The sequence below is a fragment of the Xiphophorus maculatus genome, chromosome 8 (genome assembly GCF_002775205.1).
Source record: "Xiphophorus maculatus strain JP 163 A chromosome 8, X_maculatus-5.0-male, whole genome shotgun sequence".
NCBI lineage: Eukaryota > Metazoa > Chordata > Actinopteri > Cyprinodontiformes > Poeciliidae > Xiphophorus > Xiphophorus maculatus.
This window is the reverse complement of record NC_036450.1, coordinates 22,542,794-22,570,242: the sequence shown is the minus strand read 5'-3', so window position 1 is coordinate 22,570,242 and position 27,449 is coordinate 22,542,794. Positions and strand designations below refer to the sequence as shown.

Below are 27,449 nucleotides of genomic sequence, written 5' to 3'. Positions count from 1 at the left end.
CCAGCTCAGAGGCAAAGGAGGGCGGGACTAAAATGCAGCAACTATTTCTAAAATGTAAATTTTAGAAATAGATAGTAGTAGTTGGACAGTAGTTTAAAAAAGGTAAAAATGAGAATTAACAGCTTTGTGAATTTGTCTGACTGAAGGGGTATAATTAGATTGGTTTGAGTTAAATGATGAAGAAGTCAAAACATAAACTTATGATTTTATATGTTATGATAGGACATAAACACTACAGGAGAAGTTGCTCCATTTTCTCATTGCCGCCTATGGCCACTTCAAACCAAACATGCAATCTTTGGGCCTTTTCCAGACCTAAATCCAATCAAGAATCTGCGGCCAGTCTCTAAAATTGCTGTTCAATGATGCTCTTAATGTAATCTGACAGAGATTGAGTTATTGTGCAAAGAAGCATTTGCAGAAATTTCAAGTATGTGACGTAAAAAGCCGATAGAAAGCTAAAATACAAAAGTTGTTTCTAGAGATTATTGAACCAGGAGGGCTTTAACACTGAAAATCCACCAGTCAGTTTCATTTTAAGCTTGTTGTTGTAAAGCGACAAAATGCGTGTGAATTACAGGTGCTTACAGAGACGGTGGAGCTGGGCGTGTTGGTTCCATATCCAGAGGAGGGCAGGGAGGCCAGGGACCAGCGGCGGCCATCGGTCCTGTCGCAAAACAGCAACAAAAACGCTGAGAAGTGTCCCAACTGTTAACGCAGAAGACCTTTGACCTTTAACAGACAAACTCGACATGCTTGGGTTCAAACAAGACGCTCCCACGTTTGTGACCAAAACTTCTTATATCTGAACGGTCGACAGAGTTGGAGATGGATTTTGAAACAGATGCTTTATTTTTCATTTTTTATGAAACCTACTAGTTAATTCGTAGACATAATTAAAAAACCGACAAGTAAATAAATGCAGAATTAAATGTAGATGGCTCAATGAGTAAAAGTGTTAAAGTGAGACTTATGAAGCAGGGAGGGAACCACGGAGGAACTCCACACAAATGTGGGGTTAATGTTTTATTTTCCATTTAGAAGTGAAAGCCTAGCTTCAAGTTACCTGTCTGCTCTGTGGCAATGACTGTGGATTATAGTAAAAAAAATAAATAAATAAATAATTACGACATGATAGATGCCATTTTTGAAAATATAAATATAGAAAAGTTGAATACCTTATATATGAGCTCGCACAGAAAACACTCATGAGTCTCGATTAAATAGCTACAAACCTGGATTATTTATTTGAAATATATAACCGTATCTCGGTTCCCTTTACCTTCGTGCAAAAGAGAAATGAGCGGAGGCACTGGGGGAGAAATTCCTTGGGCTGTCTTGTGGGCTCGTTCCTGTATGAACAGAAACGCAGAAAGAGGAGATGAGACGACCTGCCGGCTGAAAACTTAAAACACTGGATTCTTTTATTTCAATTAGAAATAAAACAGATCAGTAACACAAAGCCATAAAATGAAAGTAAATCAAGCAACTCTCAATTTACTTTTTGCATTTTGTAAACACAGACATTTCTGGCGACAGTGACATTTTCAAAACTAACTGAGATGGAACATATATGTAAGAATATGTTTATAATTTATATTCTGAAAGGTATTGATACTTATCAAATAGCCAGCGGGGTTCAGAAAAGTTGCTCATTTTTATCTTTTAAAGCTTTTTATTTCCGTCTGCTTTAGAACATGCTACATTTAGAAATCTTGGCAGACTTTTGGAAATCGATTTAATCTCGGCTCTCCAGGGAAAACCCACGGCGTCTGCTGTTTTTAGTGATGCTAGCTGTAATAATCTCTATCATCGCTTTGCTTTGAAATACCAAAACCCTGTTCAACAGCAGCTGCCCTGATACCTTGCAGTAATTCATACCGTAGTGCACTCCATTTCTAAGAGTTGGAAATGTGGCTAAAGATCAAGGGGATGTAATACAATCACTGCTTGTTCTTCAAGTAATAAAAATCAACAAAAGCTCATTCAAAGAAGGTTCATTGTTTTGAACATTTTCAGATTGCACAAGCACTTGGTTTGTAATAGCACCAGCTCTCTATTCATGCGTCATTTTGTGCTACTTTTCAAAGCTATTAACTGTGGGATTTACTAAAACCATTCTTCCAAGATCCCCCTTTGAGGGACAATATAATTATCTTCAATTTCTTGTGAAAGCACTGGGTGAACTCTAAAACAATTGCTTAACTGGTCTGATTTAATTTATATTCCGAAATATAGTGAACTGAATGATAAATGTGAACACTGAAGACCTGAAAGCCTGATGACTGCTGTGATATGGAGATAAAAACAGTTCAAAACAAGCTTATAAGAAAGCATTTTATTTCTTTGAAGAAAAAAAACTGCACTAAATATGGATTTAAGTAGGACATCACACACACAAACATACTGAACATAATGAGTAGAAATGGAAAAAATGGTAGGATTTTGAACATGAATGTTATGACTAGGTAGAGCGAAATATATATGTTCACTCAGCAGATTGCTGATTGAACAATAGTCTTTTGTCTCCCTTGCTCTCTGAGAGGATATACTGTATATATATATATATATATATATATACTGCTCAAAAAAATAAAGGGAACACTTAAACAACACAATATAACTCCAAGTAAATCAAACTTCTGTGAAATCAAACTGTCCACTTAGGAAGCAACACTGATTGACAATCAATTTCACCTGCTGTTGTGCAAATGGAATAGACAACAGGTGGAAATTATTGGCAATTAGCAAGACACACTCAATAAAGGAGTGGTTCTGCAGTTGGGACCACAGACCACTTCTCAGTACCTATGCTGTCTGGCTGATGTTTTGGTCAGTTTTGAATGTTGGTGGTGCTTTCACACTCGTGGTAGCATGAGACTGACTCCACAACCCACACAAGTGGCTCAGGTAGTGCAGCTCATCCAGGATGGCACATCAATGCGAGCTGTGGCAAGAAGGTTTGCTGTGTCTGTCAGCGTAGTGTCCAGAGGCTGGAGGCGCTACCAGGAGACAGGCCAGTACACCAGGAGACGTGGAGGAGGCCGTAGGAGGGCAACAACCCAGCAGCAGGACCGCTACCTCCGCCTTTGTGCAAGAAGGAACAGGAGGAGCACTGCCAGAGCCCTGCAAAATGACCTCCAGCAGGCCACAAATGTGCATGTGTCTGCACAAACGGTTAGAAACCGACTCCATGAGGATGGTATGAGGGCCCGACGTCCACAGATGGGGGTTGTGCTCACAGCCCAACACCGTGCAGGACGCTTGGCATTTGCCAGAGAACACCAGGATTGGCAAATTCGCCACTGGCGCCTTGTGCTCTTCACAGATGAAAGCAGGTTCACACTGAGCACATGTGACAGACGTGACAGAGTCTGGAGACGCCGTGGAGAGCTGTCTGCTGCCTGCAACATCCTTCAGCATGACCGGTTTGGCAGTGGGTCAGTAATGGTGTGGGGTGGCATTTCTTTGGAGGGCCGCACAGCCCTCCATGTGCTCACCAGAGGTAGCCTGACTGCCATTAGGTACCGAGATGAGATCCTCAGACCCCTTGTGAGACCATATGCTGGTGCGGTTGGCCCTGGGTTCCTCCTAATGCAGGACAATGCTAGACCTCATGTGGCTGGAGTGTGTCAGCAGTTCCTGCAAGATGAAGGCATTGAAGTTATGGACTGGCCAGCCCATTCCCCAGACCTGAATCCGATTGAGCACATCTGGGACATCATGTCTCGCTCCATCCACCAACGTCACGTTGCACCACAGACTGTCCAGGAGTTGGCGGATGCTTTAGTCCAGGTCTGGGAGGAGATCCCTCAGGAGACCATCCGCCACCTCATCAGGAGCATGCCCAGGCGTTGTAGGGAGGTCATACAGGCACGTTGAGGCCACACACAATACTGAGCCTCATTTTGACTTGTTTTAAGGACATTACATTAAAGTTGGATCAGCGTGTAGTGTTATTTCACTTTAATTTTGTGTGTGGCTCCAAATCCAGGCCTCCATTGGTTAATAAATTTGATTTCCATTGATGATTTTTGTGTGATTTTGTTGTCAGCACATTCAACTTTGTACAGAACAAAGTATTCAATGAGAATATTTCTTTCATTCAGATCTAGGATGTGTTATTTGAGTGTTCCCTTTATTTTTTTGAGCAGTGTATATATATATATATATATTTTTTTTTTTTTTCAAAACTAATTGAGCAAGGGAGAGGGTGTGAGAAGTGCATACACAAGCATTTGTAACAACATTTAGTCTACAGCACGGTTTGTACGCTATGTGTGAAGCACAACTAGCATTTAATAAATATGTTGACGTACCCAACACTTAAAACATATTAAACTATGTGAAATATGTTCAATTTAAAAGCTAAACACCAACATTATTCAGATAGAATCCAAAGAAACACAGAATAAGAAAAAAAGGTGAAAACGCTCTGTGCATAACTTGCAGCTTGGATCACTGTTTTACCCTCCCTGCCATGTTTCTCAATCAATTTTCTCAATCAACTGTATTTTTGTCATCAAGCTTCAGCATACGTCTTTGTATGTACAATTATATATATTTTTTTCCTACAGATTGCTGAGTGAACAATAGTCTTTTGTTTATTTAGAAACCTAAGGTATTAAAGTCAAACAGTCAGGGAAGTTGAGGTGCATGCTCTCTGCCATGGATAGATCTCTTCTTTTAGAAAAACTGGACCAAATTGCACCATAGCATTGTGTTTCATCAAAGATCAAATGTCATTTTTGCATCAGCTTTCATGAAGTTTAAATGTTGACGACTGAAGTGGACTAACACAAGTTCCTCCCCCAATTCCCCTTTCATATAGTTTTGCTATCCAACAAAGCAGTAATTTGAGTTGAGGTTGCGTTGCAACAACTTTCACATATTTAGAATTAATCAAAATATATTACACAGGTTTTTTTTCTGTTATAAAGAAGATTAAACCTTTTCAAACAGAACATATAATTTCTAAGGAATTCATGACTAGAAAAGCTTTTACATGGAAGATCAGACATGATTACATGCCTCAATTTGCAATCTAGTTGAATGGGAGTCCAGAAACCCTGCTCTTCTTACCTTTGATATAAATATTACGCCTCAGCCACAGCGTTACGTCATCCCAGAGCTGTGCGCATTCGTTAATAAAAGCACTGGGGCTTTCAGAGACGGAATCCATCTTAAAATCTGGGCTCCTTCATCGGGTCACGATGCAGACTAAACACTCTGAGTCGAAGCGTTGTTCGCTAAGCAATGGCAGGAAATAAAACGCCCTGTGGTAAATGAGGTCTCCCTCCCTCTGGTCCTGTGCATTTCCTCCCTGCAGGCCGCCGCTTCCTCGCCCAAAAACAATCACGGTATTTTTGATTTGTTGCACCGTTAAATTCTCCGCCCCAGCGCTGACCGAACCAAAGTCTGACCAGAAAAAAACTCCACAAGGCAACCTGATGCTTCACGCTGTCATTCCTTTTTCATCCCATAGCAGGATCACCCAGTGATATTCGGTGTGATTATTATATTTTCTTACTGTATATTCCTCTGCTGGTAATTACAAACAAGGCAATAGAGCTCCTGTGCCATCTGTATTTAAACGTTTTGCAAAATAAAGAGCTGCACATTTTCTATGCTCTTTTTGCAGGTTTCCCCCCCCCCTCTGTGTACAACCTGACAATGATGACAACAGGTACTACACTAGGTGATATGAACATGTGATGGACATGAACTCACCTGTGAGAGAAGAGAGCGGAGAGTGGGGCCGCGGTAAACCCGACGACTGACCGCTTCCAATCAGGTTCTTTCTGTTGCTCGTGCGACAGCTGCAAGAACCACAGAGACTCATTTTAAGGAAAAAATACATTAGAAATCATTTTAAAAGTTGAATTAAGGTATAAATCCAGCATCTTGGGGGAAACTATCCATCCATCCATCCATTTCCTGTACACCCTTGTCCCTTAGAGGGGACTAAATAAATATTAATACCTATAAAAAAGTTTTTTTGACACCTTGGAGCTCAGTTCGAGTTTTACAGCTAATGAATACAGAGTTCAAAACGTTCTGACCTCCATGCTTAAAACTCCAGAGTTAAACTTTTGATCAGTTGAATCAAACAGAAAAATCTGTTTAAAATGCCACAAATAAAATAATAAAATGTTGGATTATCACTGGAATAACACAGTGTTAGTATATCATTTTAATGCACTTCATTTTAATCTCAGGGAACTAGTGTGTAGACTAAAAAGAACATTTGCACCAACGAACTCTGAAATTATGGCATTAATCTCAGAAATGTTCTAGAGAAAACTGCAGATTAATATCAGAAATTTGAGAATTTTCTTTTCCACTTTTGGAAATTTTTCCTAGAAAATGTTTGACTTTTTAAACTTAGAAATCTCCTTTGTTTTCTAGAAAATTTGGAAGATTTTTTTGGGGGGGCAGAAATTGGCTCCTTTATCTATCCACAGTGGCATTAATACGCCTCCATAGAGATCATCCGATTTGGACTGAAGCGTTCACAAGCGCCACTAGTTGTTTAAACCAGTTAAGGTGCTGATATTACCTCACATGTTTGAGGGAGGACGAGGGTAAACAATATCAGTTCAGCCAAATTGTCTCCATGCACTATAATTATTCACACAACTTATTTTGGGGGTTTTTATTTTAGAAATAAGTTGTGTTTATCGCACTGCTAAAAAGTGGCTTGTTACAGCAACTTTTACGTCTGTGTTGGGTTATTATTGTGTTATCTTTTGTGTACGATTGCTTCTTTGTAATGTCTTAGGATGCTTGACTCTCCATTACAAGCTGCAAAATGTCAACACACTTTTGTGATTTATATTTGTAGATGGGATGTAAATATAGTCAATGAGGCAGCCTGCTCTGGCTCATTGGTTAACTTTTATTTACTTACTTAGACTTCTGCCAGCCTCTATCTGTACTGCAATTGCACTGAGACATGTTGACTCTTGTACGTTTTGCATGCTTCTTTTTTTTACTTTTGCTCAAACTGAATTGGAGAAGAAGGAATTGTTCAACTCTCTCCCTTATCCTTGAAGTAGCTACAGAAAACTGAAGTTGTGACATTTAGTGCTTTTACCTCCAAACCTCCATGTTACCTCCATGTTTCCCTCTAAAATGTGTAATTTTTTCATGTTATATTTGTTGCTGCCTATTGCCGAAGCCTCCCTTAAAAAGGAAGATTTATGTAGATCTCAATTGGATTTGATCCTGGGTAAGTAGTTAAAAAATATGCAATTATACAAAACTGAATAAAAGTGTGGGAGGCTCAAACAAATAAAAAAGCAGATGATGGAAGTGATGGAAAGGCAAGCTGGTTCATTTACAGAACTTGTTCAGAACTGGCTCTTGTTGCAACCTGATGGAAAATCCCTACATATGATCAAATCTACTAAAACGTTTTAAAGGCTGGATTAACTGTTGATATTTGAAAAGCTCCTTTCAAAATAAAGCTTTGTGTTTTGTAATGAGATCATAAGCTTAATTTCAGGAATATTATCCAAGGACTATTATGACTGGGAAACAGATTCATTCTCCAGTTCTAACTTTAAATTTCACTTAATTGAGTTAAATTTGCTACATGGTAATGAATCCTTCTACATTCATTCTCATTGTCTCGAATTGCTAAATGCAGAAAATAAAATAAAAAATCCCAATGTGAACACATAGAGTTTCTTTTAGTGGTTATTTAAAAGCAAAATGAAAACCCGTCATGCTCTCATAACAGCCCTCAAGTAACCAGAGATAAAATGAAAAAAAAAAAAAGTACCACAGAAATAAAACAAGTGACACAACATTCCGGTTTATTCCCAACAAAACAAAACAAACAAATCAGAAAAAAAGAGAAGACATGTGCAGAGCATTCCTACTTTTATATTTACTGGTCATGCTATTCCAGGACAGTGACTCACAGGGAGCCACTGTGATCCACAACGTGTGACTCATAAATGAAACCCACTTTTTAACCTTGACAGGAAAAAAAAAAGAGAATTACTTCAATGTAAAAGTGGTTTCTGGTTAGCATGACGGTTCCCGGTTTCAGATTAGAGACGGTCAGCGGAAGTACAAAGACCCTGAAGAGCACACATTCACGTCAAGGTCATGGACTTAAAATCAATGACGTGCAGTTACATAAGCCTCCTCGGAGACCTAAACCATCTTCAGCAGAGTTCACTAAAATGTTATTCAATAATAACGTGCATGCTACAAATCCCCCATTAAATCTGCTTGGTATTTTACCAGGGGCTAAAAATGACGATGTATGTATTTTTCATGAAGAGCAAAAAAAAGAAAAGAAAAAGAAAATACAGATCTAAGCAGCAGATTCACCTTTTAATACAATTAGAGAAACAAGAATCATTTATGCTGCAGAAAAAGACTGAGGAAGGGACGAAGAGCAGTCAGTCAGTCTGTGGTTCAGGCCTCCTGCCTGTGTGCTGCAGCGGTGATCAAAAACAATCTAATTCGCAGAGGCTACTGCAAAGACGCTCAAACACATGGGCTGGCAGTCCTCATGTCTCTGTTGACAGTGCTGCAGAGCAGGTCCAACAGGTACAGGCACTGCAGAGCATCAACGTCAGTCAGTAGCCACGAAGATGGCGTCACTTTTAAATGACGTCCTGCTTTCTCAGGATTTTCAAGGAAAACAGTCAGTATTAAGATTAGAGCTGCAGCTAATGTTTATCTTAGTGACTGAGTAGTCCATCGATTATTTTGATGATTAATCGAGCGGTCGGATAAAATAAGAAAAGGGGGCATGTTCTGCAGGTTTTTCATTTAACCACTTAAGTTCCATTTTGTAAAATATTAAAACTACATTTTAAAATGAATGAAACATAATTTAATATTTCTTTTCAGGCCTTTCTGCTTGACGTGGCATTAATACAACGTAGGTTTGACCTGTTGACTATTTTATATTAGCCAATTGATAATTGAACAACAAAAGTTACCAATTACCAGTATTTTCTTTATTTGAACCAGGTAAAGCAAAAAAGTTGCTAGAACTTGAGGAGTTCCACGTAGAACATATTTACAGTCAAAGAAAAAAGTTGGGTTTTTTTTATCTTAAATGCAAAATGTATGTATAAGGTGAGAGTCCTTGTATAGGTGGGATATTTATGGCTATTTTCAAGCATTTATGTTGTCAATTAGAATATTATTTTAGTCTTAAAGTGGAATAATGTCATGCTTTTTCACATTCACACAATTTTTGTAAAAGCAAAGTTTATCATTTGAATAAGATGTGATTTTTGAACCAATGGGATTAAGGGGGGAAAATAACTCTGGTTAATTTAGCTACAACCAAAAACCTGAAGGTTGGCAATGCACTTATTTTCAGTCTGTTGTGCTCTGATATACTATCATAAATGCAGTGAAACATTGTGCCTTCAAAAGTCAATTATTTGTAAGATAAAGTCTGGTCTTCTCAGTATAGACCCAGCTGTTCTGCGAAGGTTTTAGAGGTTTGTTAGAGAAAGTTTGAGGGGGAAAAAAGCACCATGATGACTGAGAGGGATACAGAAAAAAGTCAGGGAAGACGTTGTATAGAAGTTCAAAGCCGGGTTATGTGATAAAACGTTAATCTTAAACTCACAGATTAATCTTTAATCAATCGTTTGAAAATGGGAACAGTGAGATACTACCAAGATATGGCCAGAGGATGAGCAGCAGAGATCTGCAGCTCAGGTGGGCCAACGGTTGGCCGGGCATCTATTGGTCAAGCAGGCCAGAAGGAGTGGAGTTGAGGCTGCTTAGATAAAATTTCAACTTTTTTCTGATTTACATGAAAAAATTCAATTCAAGTCAATTCAAATGCGGGCCAAACTTTCAGCTTTTCATCTGTAAAAAGCTTTGAAAATAGTTTTTATTTTCCAACTTCCCGATTAAGAATTTCTTGTTAGATGATCAATTATGTATAAAAAAAATCCATCAACTATAAAAATCATCTTAAGTAGCTCCTTGTCAAGTCACGTTCCTGAACATTTTCACTTGAGCAAGTGATACATTTTAACGTGGGCTAGCGTCCTAAAGCAGGAGAATGGAAACAGCATAAATCTTCATCATGACAGAGCGAGTGGAAAGTCCATATGTGTTCAAAAATGATTAAATATGATGATCATTGTGGATTAATGCTACACCACTGCTTCCTAATCAAGCTTCCATTTCTTCACCCACTATCATCTCAGCACAGGAAGCGCCCCCCACTGTTATTACTGAAGCTGAGTACTTCATGAGTATTCACTAAACTGGCTGCTACTGGATTACTTTATGGAGAAAAAAAAAGAGGGTGTGATGGCATTCAAGTCGTCTTCCTTACATCTGATTCTTGGTAGCTGAGCTTTAGCAGCATTACCTCTGCAGATAAACGGGGATAATCGTGTTGGTTTAGTGAAGCTTTAAGGGCTGGAGGATGATAGCAATAAAGTAGGCCAGTGTTTCTGGAGACATATTAACTGATGTGAACACTCAGCTTCATTAAAAATCTTTGTTTCACTCCAAAAAGATCGCAAACTCTTTGTTCAGTGACTAAAAATACCTTCTGAGCGTCTTTATGACAGCTACTTTCTGAACCAAATCAGTTTATTTTTACCTTGCGTCCACAAAGCAATCTGAATCCGTCAGGACCAATTTCTTAGACGTCGGCCCGGCTGCATATTCGGGCCGCAAGAAGCGGCAAAAATAGATCAAACTCTTAATTCCCAAAGCTCTGCATTCGGATTGCCGACATCCGCAGCCTGACCCGTGTCAACAAGAAGCCAGGATTAATCTTTTTCAGTTCTGTGAGTGGAGCTCTGTCGTCACAGCTGTCAGGTGAGCTGCCACCGTGGGGTGAAAAGAATTGCTGCGATGAGCTGACAAACCTAGTTTCAAAGTCAAACATATGACACATGCAGATCTATTAATAGAATAAAAAAAAAAAAAAACAGATGACAGGTCCGGCGATTAAAGCACAGCAACACTTTTGTTTTCCTCGAGCTGCAATCAGATGGCATTGCTCTTGTTCTTGTGAGAATTTATTTACTATTTTTATACATCTCCATTGGTTAAAGAATGCTACTTACTTCCTATTTATTTAGACTAAAAGATAGAGCGCAATGTAATATTAAAAGTTACAAATTGGAAAGGAATTCTAATTCTGTCATGCTATAGTCATATTTCATATATATGATATTGAACAACATGTACAGTCACGCATCATCAACAGACTTGGATTATCGTTTTCGGCAGAGAAAAAAAAATACTAGCCAAAAATGGTCAGTATTTCATTTTAAGCTGTTCTGCAGCAAAATAAAGAGGTCAGGATAGGGATTAAAAACAAATATGATTATATAGACTTTCACCAATACTGTGGTCCCAGTAATATACAGCTAACAGAGATCAAGGGGCTTAGCTGGTGAAGTATGAAGTTTCAGCTAAGTTTATTTTCCAGAAAAAATTTTATTCTTTAAGCTGCAACATCAAAAACGGTTCACAAGACAAGTCCAAGTCCACCGTCTTCAAAAAAAAACATCAGACAATTTCTCACAGGCAAACTCTGAGTCAACTATTTCAGTTGTGAATGCAAACTGTGACTTCTATAAACACACACAAGATCAGCATCTTCACTTTCCCACTGTTATTTAACTTGGATGGTACATAGAAAAGTACACATCCTGTGTGAGAAAAGCGTGTCACAACGACAAACATCAATTGCCATTTGGCTCACAAAGCAAATAATACACAACAGGCAAGAAGAAAACATCCATCTTCTAGTTCAAGAAGAGGAGGTTTGGGAACTACATCATGCTTATAGTTTTATAACTAATCTGTTTGTTCAGCTTAAACAAATTTACACAAGTGACACAACGGCGCTGAAAAGTGCAGCAGCTTCATTTCAAATGATACCTCTGGGATCGACGCAGGCGGGCTCCGCTGAAGAAATGTGGCATGTTAAAGTTTGACAGCACCGTCCACGGACTGGAGTCGGACATGGTGTCCGCGTCATGCCAGAGGGGGAGATGCAAAGGGGGCTTCTGAGGTCCTGATGAGAAGCGACGGCTGCCGGGGTTTAGGAGGTTATGACTCCCGGAGCACTGCTGGCAAGGTCCAAACTTCCTCTGCAGGGACACATCTGCAGCCAGCTGCGGCATAAACGCTACTGTCGCGTTGTCCTCAAACAACAAAAAAAAAAGTAATCCGGGGACCGGATCAAAGGAAGGCACAGAGAGCGCGATCCAGGTCAGGGGTCGACGACCACCGCTGCGGCAGGGACGCGACACCCAACACCGGCCGACTCGACCCGTCTCACGGCAGCTGTTCTGCAGCACGCCAAACGCTCGTCCTGCTCCCTTCGCTCAACATGCTTCATATCATGTAACAGGCGTTTACCACTTCACATCCTGGGGAACGGAAGGGGGGAGGGAGGGAGGAGGACTGCATCATCAACGCATGCTGCCACGCTCTTGCTGCTTTCAAAGATTACACAGGTCCGGTGGGTCAGCGTTTCCAGCGCCAGGTGCATGAAAATTGTGCGATTTTTTTCTATTGCTGAAAAAATAATAAAAAATTAATCTTTGACTGCTCCTTCCACAGAGAGTTATGGCTCTTTTATTTGACGAGAGCCTCGCCTTAACTAAATCACCTTTGTCCTGTGACTCATTTCCTGTTTGACTTTTAAAAACTACAGAGCGACTTAAAGATGTAAAGACAAATGTAGATTTGTTTTAAAAAAAGAAAAGATCTTAATACATAAAAACTATTAAGAATATTATAGTCCAAACAGTTTTGCTGTGTTAAACAAAAAGTGAGGATTAATTTTAACAATATTTGATTAGGAGCTTGGCTACTGAATTAATAATTAACATTTAATTTCTGTGTTGAATTTGTTTGAGCGACTGGTCTTTGCGGCTATGGCAACCAGAGGTCGATTTTAAATCAGCATAAATGTTACTCTCAGAATCACCCTTTATAAATAATTTGTAAGAACTTATCAAATATAATATGCAACAATTTTAATTTAAGAAAATAGTCAAGTAAGAAACATAATAATATAAAACTGAGACTCAAATTGTTCATCTTTGAACAACCTATAACATGCTTGTTTGTCTCTTTATTCAACATGCCTGAAACCTTTTAATGAAAATAAAAAATGATTTAATTGACAGAAAATTACACAAATCAATCCCTCATTTATTTGCTCAATTTAATGTTAATCTGCTGCTTGATTTTTCTTTAAAAAAAGGATAAAATTGGTAAATATTGCAATGCAATAAATAACCGAATCAGTGAAGTGTGTTAATGTTTTTGGACGTCATAGGACTTATATTTCATAAGACATGATTTCTGCTCTTTTGACGTTAAAACTTACATTTAGAGGTTAAGTATTGGTTTGTAAAGGATGCTAAATTGATTGCCACATCCAGAGCTTTTAACAAGTTTTATAGCAGGAGGACAATATATGAATGGAGCAACGCAAGATAAAATATCTGCAGCCAGGTGCTTGGAAATGTTTATATTTCTAGACAGTTCATGTTTCTATGTTGTCAGGCTTGTTAACTTATATTACAGCAGTAGAGGACAGTAAAGTGATGTGCACAGTAGGACCGAAGGACACTCAGGTTGTTGTAGATGACTCTAATCACTTGCCAAGTGCTCTGCCAGGAAGGGAAAAAACAGCTGAGCGAGACAGGCTGAGCAAAACTGATGAAGAAAAACACACCAGTATGACTGGCACATAACCACTGGTCCCACTTCCCTGTGCCTCTCCTCTGTAATAAAGTGTCATCAGAGGTCGCTTTCGACAGCGAAAAAGCCGGAGTTTGCGAGCGCGTTCTTGCGCCGGTCTCCCTGCAGGCTGCTGTGACAGCCTTCACTCTAATTATGGCTCTGCTCCGTTTCGCTGCTCCACATAAGAGATGACAGTTCAGACGGTTCAAAGTCAAACCTGCACACAGCGGCACGAGAGCCGTGGAGCGGAAAACTCATTCAAACAAACAAACAAAACGTCCGTTTGCTTTTCTTTTTTTTTTTAAACACACCGAGAGTCTGTTAACGTCTGACAAATGAGTTTAGAGCGCTTCCTTTCCCATGAGCGAGTGTTTACAATTGTGCTTTGTTAACATTTATCGGTGCCAACTTGCAGTTTGACTTTCCTTGCTTTGATTGTTAAGACTTGAAGTATTTTTTTTTCTTTTGTTACAGCCAAATGTTGGAGACGACGAGAATTATGTGATCATAAACATAAAAAAACAGGACAGACTCAAATGATGCTACACTAAGAAAAACACTGAATCAAAAGACACAATAAATCTATTTCCATCTTGTAGAAAGTTTACAGTTGGATTCAAGTTTGGGTGTTTCAATATGTTGAGTTTTCTTTTCTAAACTGCCTTAACATTATAGGACTGGGCTTGTCACAGTAACAAATTTTGCTGGATGATAAAATTTTCCCAAATATTGTTGTTTTGAGACCATTTCCTAGCAATATCACGGTAATTGCACAATTACGTAAGAACACTTTTTCAAAGATCAATAAACTTTAAATTCTAACTAACATTTAAAACTGGAATAGGAAGATATTTTAAAATATCCATAGTAGATCAGCAAACGAACGGAAACAACAAATAAGATGAATTATGAAGAATATGTAAAGGAAAATGTCCTACAAAAAAAGTAGCTGGTTGAGACCAAAGCACCAGACTGAAGACTTTAGTCACCCAGTGTTTGGTAGAAAAAGAGAAAAGAGGAAAACGATAAGTGATGCAAATGGAAACCAAGCTCGTTTTAATTTATCATGCGGATAACTGATTTATTGTTTATTGTCCTACATAAGAGCGGAAATCCTTCCTAACTTCCCGATTCATAATGCTATGATGAGTTTAAAACATGCAGTTTGTTGTCTTTCCAAATATTTCCCTTTAGTTGTAGACAGCCTGCGCACGCCGTGGCGCTTGTCCAAGCTATTTTTGCTTTAATACAGAGGGTGAATGATGTGACCTTGTGTTTACCATAACCTGTCCCTCTGCTGCGCTTGTGCACTTCTGAGTTACACATTTCACATTAGGAAATTCTACATGTAATGAAAAATAAATAATGCAGCGTCTCGTCGCTCAGACAACACAGCATAGAATTAGACTGCATAGATCTGCTCTTATGGATCGGGCACATTGTCACAAATGCCCAATATGGAATTATTTTCAGTATTGGGACCGATACCAATATGGAATCAGTGCTTCTCCCCTGAGCATATGTTCTGCTCTACACCGAGGTCCTTTATGTTTGCTTTCTACTAACAATAATATTCTGCAAACATTGCCACCCTAACCTAACATCATGTAAACTTTGGTTTACAATTATTAGGCAAAACAGGAAATAAATTATTGAACACCTGCCTCGGAACGTATGACCTGCTTTGGTTCACCATTGAAACTATTATTTTCTCTGTGCAAAGAGCTGATGCTTGTGTTAAATTGGGCTTTTTATTAGATGATGACATTCAATATTTGCACTGGTATATTAGATGAAATCAAATCTTGCATTTGATCACACAGGAAGCTCTGCATTTAGCAAAAAAAAAAAAGAAGAAAGAAAAAAACCCAAACCAGCTCAATGCTGTTGTATGCAGCTGACTCATTTTACCGCCTGCTTCACTTGACTGTCTGCGAAAGCCGCACAGCACAAGAGGAGAACAAGAGCGAGTTGAGTGGGTGTTTCATTCTATTCATTGATGCTGCAGATTCTCAAAAACAAGCAAGTCTTTTGAATGAGATGGAGAGAGAAAAAGAAGACCCAGACCTGCTGCAACTTTCATTTCAAATATTTAACCGTCAGCAAATCTTTAGCATCAAATGACATGAACTTGAAATATCACATAGAGATTTGTTGCAAAAGGAGCAAGTTCAAGCACAGAATGTTTTCCAAGTGGCAATAAGAAGAGAGGGAAAGATGCTCAACAAAGAGCCAATCATTTTGGGTGGGGAGAGTTTCCATTACTGGTCTGATGGTCACCAAAAATAACAAGGACACTGACTCAACCCTAAACAGGAATATCTGAACTCCATCTAATTAATATTATTGTACTCAGGAACGGTACTTGAAATCACTGATGGAGAAAAAAAAGGATGGGCATTAGAGATGCACAGAGTGCAGTTTTCTAATCGATCACTGATATTTCAAAGCCTGACCTGCTGATCCAGATTGGCTAATGTTCACACCTTTGCAGAGGCAGATAAGATCGGTTTCACATGCAAGTATGAGTCGATCATAGATCACCCACAATTCAAGAAATCTGCTTCGATTTATCAGTGCACCACTCTTATTTTTCTCTAAATATTGGTCAAATGTAAATGCCATGTCAAGTATAATCTTGTGTTTTGCGCTACATATATAATTTCATCCAAAAATAAACAGGATTTGTAACACCGGTAAGACAGTATGAACTGCTGATTGCTTTTATTCATTTTATTTAAGTTTGACTGAAATTATAAAAAAAATATTTAAATATAGCTTCCTTGCAAAACCGATTCAAGCCAAAAGAAAAAGGTTGTCCAAGAGTACATATTGCCTTTAACCTGGAATCAAAGAAGACGCTTTATGTAGATCCATATTACAAGAGAAAGAAATTCATAAGACACAAGGTCAGATACTACTAACAAACTAGTCCATAGCTAAGTGGTAAATGTACAGTTAGCCATCAGTAGCTTCCATCATTTGCAGGACTTTTCATTCCAAAATGAATCAGTCCAGGATTGGTAAGGATTGAAACCATTCTTCACTTTGATGTATTGCTAATGCCCCAAATCCTACTTAGCACATGAAAGAGGAGCAAAACGTCAGAACAGAATGGGGCATGATGAGGGTGGGCAGGGGGTTGGTGGCCTTATCAACATTGCATAAGCTCTGTGTCCTCTTACAGCATTTTAATGGCGGTTGATGTTTTAGAGGGCAAACTGAAGATTCTGCTTCACGTTTTTAAAAAATTAAAATTGGCAAGAAAAACAAAAAAAAAAAACAACACAAGACATCCACGGCTGAACGACTGTTGCTTACCTCCAGAAATGAAAGGCGTGCAGTGGGCTGCACGGACTGCAGGGGCTAGTGGGAGTGGGGCTCAAGCTTCGGGGAGTGAGGCTGTAAGTTAAATGGAGTGTAGTGAATAGTTGTCCTTTATCACATACAGGACAGTCAGACCGCCGCCGCGCAGCTCTGACACGAGCCAAAATGAAGACGGCAGCATCACCAAGAGTAAATGATCCCTGTCAGACCAATCTAATTGTGTTTGAGGAGCAGGTTCCCGAGGCATTCGTCTGGTTTCTGCAGTGTTTGGTTGCCATTGAGCCTGTAGGCTGTGCCAGACTAAAATGACAGGAGGCAATAAAGAGCACCTATTAAAAGGCGAAAGGCCATAAAAAGGAGTTAGAAATTTACCAAAGGTTGACGAGGAGGTTGCAAACAGAGTTCTTCCTGCTCCTGCGATCACGAGAAAAGCTTTTACCTTTACCGTGCGAGGTCATATGTTTAATCTCTGCTTCGGCTGGACTGCCAGCAGCACTGCAGAGCATTAGGTCACGCAAAAGTGAGTTACTTTTACTGCAGTGGCTTCCGTTCATCAAATAGTAAAATGTGGTAAGAACCCAAAGCAAACCAGAAAAATAAGCTAACAAACAGCAATATGATAATAAATAACTTAATTTAGAGAATAATTTGAGAATTTTCTTATTGATTTTAGTGCGATGCTAACGAGAATGGTGGAAATCCAAGTGTGTCAGACCTTTCATTGTCAGTGATTTTATTGAACGCGGTGATATGTTACACCAACATGCTAGGCATTATCCTGCATGTATAGCCTGAGTCAACACATCATCATCTTGCTTGAGCAGTCAACATAAATAAAAAACAGTGCCCTTACAAATGCAGTTTTTCCATTTCTTTTAAAAGACATAATGTTTAAAAATGACTGACAACTGGAGGACAATTTTAAAATACTAGTGTTACAGATCCACCGAGAAATTAGCTGATGATCGGAATAAGGGGATTTTCAGCTTGATTTGATGATCAGAAATTAAAAAGAAGAAAAAAGTTAAACAGTCACAGAAAACCTAAGCACTATCAAACTGTCAATTCAACAACACTGTTCCGTGTAGATGTTGTTAGCGAAAGAAGAAACTCAAAATTTGCCAGTTTTGGCATTGGTAAAGCGTTTAAAATAAAGTCAGAGGAGGCGCAGAAATGCAAGATACCTTTTAAATGAGAATTATTTTCTCTGACATGTTGAGACATTTCTGTGCTCCATTCAGGCTGCAACAGACCAAGGGAAAATGCAGCATTCAATGGATACCAGGAAGGTATTACAGAAATTAGCTTTTTTTAAATCACTTAAAGTGTCAACTTTAATCCATCCTGGAACATGTTGGATTTGGGAATGCCGGAAGCTTACTGGCAATGTAACAATGCACGTTCTCTAGGGGAAAACAAGAGAAGACTTTTCTTTTAGTAATGCTAACCATGCTAATGGCAATATAAAAGACTCATGAGAATATAAAATAACTGTAATTCTTTGGTCCCCATCTTAATTTGGTGAAACCATATTTTACAGTAACTGTCACACAAGGTCTGACATTGCCTGTGCTCTAAACCTAAATAAAATTAAAATCACTACAACAGGAAGGCTAGAATTAATATTTGGGTTGTTCTTGTTAGATCCTACATTAGTTCTTAAAGAATAATTTGAATAAATTAAAAGCCATCAGTTGGTCAAAGCTTAAAAACATGGAGATGAGAAATTGACCACAAGTTCTGATCGGTGGACCTCTATTACTGTTAACAAACCGTTTTTTTATATATATTCAGTATCGCAAATATACTAAGGCAGATGATAAATGTCAGAAAAGGAATACTGTTGGGTTTGGTCTCTCAGTATCGTTTGTTGACAAAAAAAAAAGTCAAATACTACCATGGCAACACCGTAATAAATTAATAAAAGGACGATGTTCAGTGAGCACAATTTGCTTAGACGCAAAGGTAAGAATGTGTTTGCCAGTTTTCATTGTCTATAAGAAAAAGAAGTGAGTTAGAGCATTTTGTTTAATGATTGAGTTACTTTAGTATTGGCCCAAAAATCTGCATAGAAATAACGTCATTCAGCAATCCAATTGGTTCAGCTGTAAAATTCAAACGCTTAAGTATGGAGAACCATGACAAATGCCTCGGTGACCCAAATAAAACATGTATTGAATCGTGCAAAACGGCACAGTCTGTGATAAAGCTGCCAATGTGAACACACAGTCTTCAGTAATTCCCTGCTTCCCACCTTATTGATCACATCCAGGCATGTTTTTTTTTCCCCTAACATGTGCGTTATTTTGTCATCACTCACACCTGCGAATGAAGCCACTCCTTTATGTTATTTTGTCCACAAAACACACGCATGAAAACCTCAAACTGCAGAAACACGCATGCAGACTCGGATACGCAGGCAGGCTGCTGTTGCCTAGGTGGGGAGGATTTGACATTAGACTTCCTGCTGCAGATGCTGCTGCTGCTAATGCTAACACAGCCTAGAGCAGAAGGCAACAGTGAAAAGACAGCAACAAATCTGACACAGAGACACATGAAGCTACACGAGGAGTCGCCTTGAATAAGAGGAAAGAAAATACTCACTCCAGCGTCAGCCCAGGAATTCTCAGTCTCTCCCGCTGGGCTTTCATGGCTGAACTGTGCTCGTTTGCTCTATTGTGGTCATGATATGAATTCACGCTGTCTGCCTGCTGCCAGCTCCCACTACCCACCCTCCCGTCCCCACTGCACCGACAAAGAGACAAACCCAGCCACCACAGTGCAACGAGACCGATTGGTTTCCTCTCCCCCCCAAGAAAAAGGGAGGGGGGACTACAATCCTTGTTTTGGTCTTTCCATGTTCCACCTTGAAGCTGTCAAGTGAGATCCTCATATGGCAGAGAAAGGCATGGAGGCAGGACAATACCCCTTCTTCCCTCCCCTAATACACGCCCCCTGCTCCTTAATACCACTGACCCCTGTTCTATCCCCACCAGCTGGTGGTGTGCTCCATGGCAGAAATTCATGCAATACACTGAAGTGCTGCTACGTGCAGTCACCTTGACAGCCGCTAACATGAGGTGCGTAGTGCACAACATAATCTTGCCACAACCACAGGGATGATGTCATCTCCGACAGAGACAACACGGCGCACCGCTAACAAGTCAACATCCGCATGAGCAGCGAAGGGGACAGGCGATGGCACAAACAAAAACAAACTTGGGAAAAACTAAAACAAAAAGGTAAAAAAATTATAATAATTATAATTATATCAGATTTCTTCAATTGAATAGTTTTACCTACAGTAAACAATAAATAGATGAACAAATGTGACCTGGTAGCTGTTCTGTCAAGTAACAGAAATCTTTCTTTAATAGAAGAAAATTAAACAAAATGGAATATTCGGAATTTTGATGGTATTGTTACTGGAGTTGATGGATTTTGGAATATCAAATGTCACCTAATAAAATTGACCATTAAGTAAATACAAGTTTGTGTCAAAAGTATACTACACAATTTATCTAAAATTAACTTAATTAACAGCTGTGTAAATGTGCACCTTAATGAGGCACAAATTTTGATGTGCAACGATGGCACTTGACAAAATGTAATGATTACTGGTTTTTTAAGACTTTGTATTTTTGTGTTTTTATGATGCACAGCACTTTGACTTGCCTTGTTGCTGAAATGTGCTATAGAAAAACTTGATTGAAGAAGTCAACACATAAAAAAACTGAAGTAGTGATCATTTCTGAAAATATTAAAACCTAAATAAAATGTGGGGGGGGGAACCTAAGAGATTTTTTAAATAAAGCTTTTTACAGATTATACTCTTAAATAAACAGTAGCAAAGTAGAATATTATACCAAAAATAATTGAATAAATTAACTTAAGCAGGAACAAAACATTTCTAAGAGCAGCAGCACTGTAATCTGGGCCAGATCTGGGACTTCTCTACCTGACCAACTCACCAAACACCTCAGAAATCTGGATCTGTAGAATCAAAACATGCAAATTCACAGTTACATGTAATCAGTGATTTGGAACGAGTCTTCCAAATAACTTTTTTTTATATTGGAAAAACCATGACATACATGCAGAAGGTTAAAGTGAGATGTTCATAAACCAATGTCAGTGATTTTAAAAATCAACCTTATTGTTGTAAAGCAGCAACAGGAACATTAAGACCCAAATAGGTTAAATTGCATCAATGACTCAGATAAGCATGCTGACGTACGAGATGCTCAATGACAACAGGAGGATGTTGTTATAGATATATTTCTCCCCTGTGTCCAGTTTATAATTAGTAATTTCCAGAAAGTGTATCAGAAAGCTGAGGTAAAGATAACGCAGTAATGGGAAAGAAACTAAACCCGAAGAAGAACTTTGACCTTCTGACTTTTCAACTGCATAAAAGACAATAAGCTGTAAACAGTAACCAGAGCACAAGCTTGCTTAAGCACTAAATATTCAGTTCCTATCTAGCAGAACAGATCTGTGGTGAGCAAACCGTAGTACAAGTAAAAAGTTTTATTATCCTCGTTTACTGTCCAAAATGATTGAAATTTAACCGCCACACATCCAATTAGAGGATGGAAAACTAAAACTATGAATTAATGCAATACTTTTACCAACACAACACTAGGTTGTCTATTCAGTTCATATTCCATCGAATGTAAACCTGGAAGTGTCATGGTGTTTTCACACCTAATAGACTGGTAGACTTAGTTCAAATGGGGACCAAAATTGCAACATTTGTTACATTTTCAGCTGGTGCCGCTTGCTTCCGCATGAAACTAACAAAATCCTTTGAAAAACCTTTTCACCTGTGGGGGCCGCTGCACCAAGAAATATATGTGGTAACAACACAAAAACTTATGAGATAGAACAACTTCCTTCTTCACAAAACGTAAACGAAAATGGAGTGGCGTAGATTTTAGCGATTGTAAAATATGTCTGTTGTCTTTGGCAGAAGGCTATGATTCATGTCACACATGTGAGACTGAAGCTCTTATATGATCTATAGCTTGTTTCCTGCTTTTGGTGCGGTCTTCAGTCCGCTTGCATTCGCATTTGAAGCGCAACAGAGGTCACATTTTTGGAACAAATCCAGTTTAGTCCACTTCAATTAAAGTGGAGTAAGCAGCACTGGTGTGAACGGACCTTCAGACTCTGGAAAATTAGCCCAAGCTTTCCATAGTGCAAGAATTCTGAGAACTTAAATCCCATGAGCTGCTGATCATCTCTTCCAAATTATATGATATAACCGGACCAGACCTCTAACTGTCTGAAAGTCCTGCAGCCATACTCTGCCCCTGCCTTTGTCTATGACAGGTGCTTCCTGTGTCACAGCAATTTCAAAAGTCCAAAAGAAACAATCAACAGTTTTATCCTCAACAAACCAAGGAAGTTAATGATGCCATCAGATATCTTAAGTTTTTACTCTTCAGTTGGCGAGTGTGTTTGATTTATTGTGCAGCTGTACTGATAGCTAATGTTCCGCCTCTATTTGTGCAAATCAGTGCAACAACATTACTTCCTTTACACAATCACTGGGCAAAAATGGGATCATCAGGCTTGGCTAACTTGAAATATGGCTGTGAATTTGGCAGCTGCTAAATCATTGAGTTCAAGAGTCTTTGGAGAACCCGGTGTAAACTTATTTAACAGGTTCAAAACAAGAAGAACTTTAGGAGACCACAGTGATTGATTAATTTGTAATGACAAGTCACAATACAAGCCATAGCTACAACTGCAGCAAAAGGTATGAAATGATTTCACCACAGAATCATTAAAACTAAACAAAAGTTGAGGTCTTGTTGACCAGCAGAATTACAACCAAAACACTGATCACCTTTAAAAATCCTGAAAAATGACAAGGTGTAGTAGTTTGAATCAAATGGGTTTATAAAATAAAAATAATTCATTTTATGTTATAACTGACTGCTTCTGATGAAGATAGACATGAAGGACGATGACTCAGCTGAATTTCATTAATAAGATTCAATTAATGTGATTCACAAAACGTCTGATGACTCACTCGTAGAAGTGGATATCTTTGTTGTTACTCCTTTATTGTAGTAGTAAAGTTTGATAACTGGCACTCCAACTTTATCAAGATATTTTCATAGGTTTCACAAAGCAAGCCGTGACCAAGCAAGCTGACCATATAAAGAAAACCTTAAACCATAAGAGAAAGAGCTTATTGTAAAACCAATGGTTTAATTTTTAAACAACTTACAGTCACAATAAACAGATAAGGCTGAGTTTTGATCACTCAATAAAACTTTTCCCTGACAATGAGATACTATTGGTGTGTAAGGAGCATTATAGTATGTTTTTAAGAAAATAACTAATAAAACACCTGAAGCTAAAGCATTCAGGATAATAAATATATATTCATTGGTCAGGAAAATAAGTCGCAACAGGACAGCGTTCACACTGCAGAGCAGACCGTGATCTTAACAGCATTTTCTATCATCTACAACGAAACAGTGAAAGTCAATGCAGGTAATTAAAACCAACCAAGTACGACATCATCTGCAGAGATCAGGTCAATGAAGCTCAGCTGACTGCATCTGTTCAACTGGATGTAAGCTCATCTACAGTGAACAGATCGTCTTTAAGATCCAGTTACATGGAAATCTGTTGGCGGGGAAGAGAGTAAGCCCCGAGTTTGACCAGCATAATGTTTGTGCTGATGACAGGAAATGAGATCAGAACTGATGGTCAACAAACAGATTGAGTTGTTTGACTTAAAGCCAGCAAGAAAGTTCAGACTATTAATAGTAATCTGTCAACAGGAAAGCATGTGTTGCAAACAAACTCTAAATATGCCAGCCTTCCCTCGTGTGGCGATGGAAAATGGAGTAGTGATGAAAACCATGATGACTAAAAAATAACTGCAAAATTAAAGGCACGACGGCACCGCTCATCACGTTAATGACATCGAATTTTCATTAGATGGCACTCTATCACAGTAAAACCTCAGAGAGCTCAGAGAATGAGGTAACGATTTTTTTTTTTTAAACAGACAGGGTTTCCTTTATGGTTAAGAGAAAAGAAGAGCATTATGTACTTTACTCATATCATATCTAAGATGTTTTTACCCACAACTAAAACACTGATATCACAACAGTCACTTCTACTGGCAGGTTGTTTAAAAGCCTGCCAGATTTTTAGATAACAAGGCAGTCGTTTTTGCCAGTCATCAGATTCGTCTCATCACGGTTGTCTTGCATTTATCACTATGGTTACCAAGGTCACTTTAGGCTCCGGCACTCTAAATATAAATGAGTGCAGTTAGTGTTTCCACTGCAGCATGTAGTAGAGGGTCACCTCCATTAGAGTTGCTGAGGTGGCAGCAAGAGCATAAAGGATCAATCAAGAATTAGTTTAGTCATAAAATGTAGCTAAATTGATCAAGGTGCAAGTTGATCATGTTTTCACGTCTTAAAAACTGTATTTTCCTCACAGAGAGAAAGAAAATGTAACTTTTTACGTTTTTTTGCACTTTGGTTTATATTCATTACTTTTAGTTTATTTCAATAAATGACAAATCAAAAATCAGCTGAATATGAACAGGTGTGCAGTTGAAACTATCTAAAATAAAATTGTGAAGCTCTTTTGTTGATAACAGGAGAAAACATCATTTTATCAAGAAGATCTGTGACAAGGTAGAAATGACTAATAGGTTAACGAGGCTGATCACAGCAATAAATAATAATAAAAAGAAGGGATTTATTTTGTATTGTTAAGATAATAACATTGCAAAAAAAGTATTGTGGATGTGAAAGAAAATAGCTGCTGTATAAACTTTCTTAGATCAATTCCAGGTGAGTTGCAAATTTTGTTGCGTTTTATTTGCGTTCAAATTTTTATTTGTATAAATTTTAAAACATATGCACTTTACAGTGATGCAGTATTTTTTGTAGGTCAGGCACATAAACTCTAAATAAATAATACTTTGAAGTTTTTGTGGTTATAAGTAAAAACAAATAAATAACAATGTGGAAATTTAAATGAGTGTGTATCAGTTCACTATACCAAGTAAACCAGCATAAATAGAAATGAGTGCAACCCAATACTTCCTTCCCTATTTAGTTGAGTTTTAAATTCAACGGTGTTGACCGTTAAAACTTATATATATTTGCTGTGGCTCTCCGGAATTCTAGTGAGAGATTATAACAAGCTTTCCAATAAGCTACACATAAAAGCAAATTAATCTGCTTTTATGGTACCTGGCAGTGAATTGATTGACTCTATAAGCCACCCCAACATTTACAAGACTTCCATACATCAAGCTGGATTCGACTGCTTTTTCATTTGGCCATATTATAAGAACTGACACAATGTGAGTGTTTTGTGTGATGATGTTATTTCTCTCACAGCTACACAATATTTATAGGTCAAACAGGGGAAATGAAAAGGACTGCACATGCCCAAGCACCTCAATGTAACCCATGGATGTCTCTTGTGGTATTGATAATGGTACTTACAAACTGCCTCTTCTGGGAAGACTCAGCTCCTTCTGCAAACACAAAGAAAAATCATGCATAAGTAAATGAATCAAACCTTTTTTGTTTTGTCTGTATGTAGACTAAAAACTGTAAAGGATAAGTGCAATAAAACGACGCCCTCATTCCTCGAACCCTAAAGCATATATGGATGACTTTGTTTCTCATAATCTACTTTGGAGAAGTTGATCATTAAAGTTAAGCTCAGCAACATTTTAAAAATGCTAATGGGAAACTCCTTCCTCCTCCTTCAAGCTGGAACGACAGTCAAATTGTAGAAAATCAAGGCTCAGTTTGTTTTGACAGCTTCACTGTCTCACAAATAAACAATACGAAAGGGAGAAACTGTTTCAGCTACACCCAGGAAACTGGGAACAGTATTTACCCTGCCTCCATCTGGGTATCAACCCGTTTGTCCCTTAATGCAACAGCTGAACATACATTATTGTACTTGCATGTTCACATAATAAACAATTCCAGTTAGTTTAAATCTGGAATGCATTTGTTAGATATGTGCCAGTGGTTCAACCTGCAAAACTATGAGACATGTTTAAATTCATGCAGCTTTTCAAACCGCTGAAAGATTGTTCTGCAGGTGCAGAATCACAAGATCGGGTCGAAAACAGATCAGGAACCAACAATGCTCTCCTTGTTGAGCAGAGATTAAACATTCTCACAAGCTTGTTCCATAAAAGTGTAATACTATTAACCAACTGTGGCAACTAAAGCTCTGGAGTGAGTTGTTTTTCTTAAACTTAGTAAAGTAAACAACATCTGAAAAATGTTTTTTAAACCTAGCTGGTATCAGAAGCCAAACTCATTTTTATTCCTTAATAAATCTGTAATGCACTGATCTTACATATTGGGGTTAAATACTCAAATTCCTGCTGTTTTTTCCTTTTAATCATGCATCACTAAATAATTTTGAAGTTTGAGTTTTCTGCACTATTTGGAGCATGCAGTAACGTTTTCTGCCTCTATGAACTGGCACTATCAGTCAGCTGGCAGAAAGAAGGCTGTTTTATTTTTTACTTCACTCATTAAAAGACAAATTACACCGTTTGGAAATATACTCAAAGATAATGTTTTAAAACTCGACAAGCTGCGAGTGACATCTCTGATAAGCAGACGACTGAAAGCTAGCAGCTCGACACGTTAGCCAAACTATTTGGATGACATGAGCAAATTGATACAAGATGTACATTAAATATGTTTAGTAGAAAATTGTTTCAGGTGATTGCTGAATTTGCTTAAGCCAATGTATCCATTTAACTATAGATGTTATATATCGTAACTAAGAACCAAAATCCTGTGTTTCAAGAGAAGTTGTCCATTTTCTGTATTAAGAGCAACTTCTGTATGTCTATGTGCTGTCAAAGTGGTATTAATACTTTAAGTTATAAAATATTAGGCCATGCCTATTCTGATTATGAATGGTCAATATTAAAAACGACTTCAGAGACCAATATAGATCTATAAAGAGAAATCTCAGCCCAGCTGGGAATTTTCTTTCAGCAAAATGATTTCAGGATTTCACTAAAATGTTACTGTGCTATAGGTGTAATTAGCTTAGACCATGTGAGTGATCAAAAGAAAGCACCATGAGGTCATTTAAAATTCAGTTCTTAATTTATCTGTTCTTCAAATTACATTTGGACATGAAAAAAATCAGGGGGAAAGTGAAAGAAAAAGACATCTTGCTTCTCAGAGTCACAGTAGTGTTGGGTTTGATACCTGCAACCTGTGCTATTCAGCCAAAACATCATTAAAGTGCATCACAGAACATATTTCTTTAGAGGATGCCAGATGACAAATATGTAACTCGCATTACACCACTAATGATACTGCGGCTGCTACAGCATCTGTTAGCATTCCAGCAAGTCA

The 27,449-nt window shown here is 38.3% G+C and overlaps 1 protein-coding gene across 7 annotated transcripts in view; it reads right to left on the bottom strand.

The window, feature by feature from the left end:
- Nucleotides 1-27,449, bottom strand: part of mast4 (microtubule associated serine/threonine kinase family member 4) — a 104,441-nt gene that overhangs the window by 24,851 nt on the left and 52,141 nt on the right. For 3 of the 7 annotated variants that reach the window (XM_023337985.1, XM_023337986.1, XM_023337990.1), the window contains 5 exons: nucleotides 25,548-25,579; nucleotides 5,731-5,819; nucleotides 1,283-1,352; nucleotides 1,067-1,087; nucleotides 589-667 (listed from right to left, as the gene is read on the bottom strand). In XM_023337985.1, the coding sequence (XP_023193753.1) occupies nucleotides 589-667; nucleotides 1,067-1,087; nucleotides 1,283-1,352; nucleotides 5,731-5,819; nucleotides 25,548-25,579 (291 nt within the window). Of the gene's footprint in view, nucleotides 1-588; nucleotides 668-1,066; nucleotides 1,088-1,282; nucleotides 1,353-5,730; nucleotides 5,820-11,901; nucleotides 12,371-17,043; nucleotides 17,125-19,653; nucleotides 19,959-25,547; nucleotides 25,580-27,449 lie in introns of those variants that run through there. The other 4 variants (XM_023337991.1, XM_023337989.1, XM_023337987.1 and 1 more) reach the window with 4 other exon arrangements.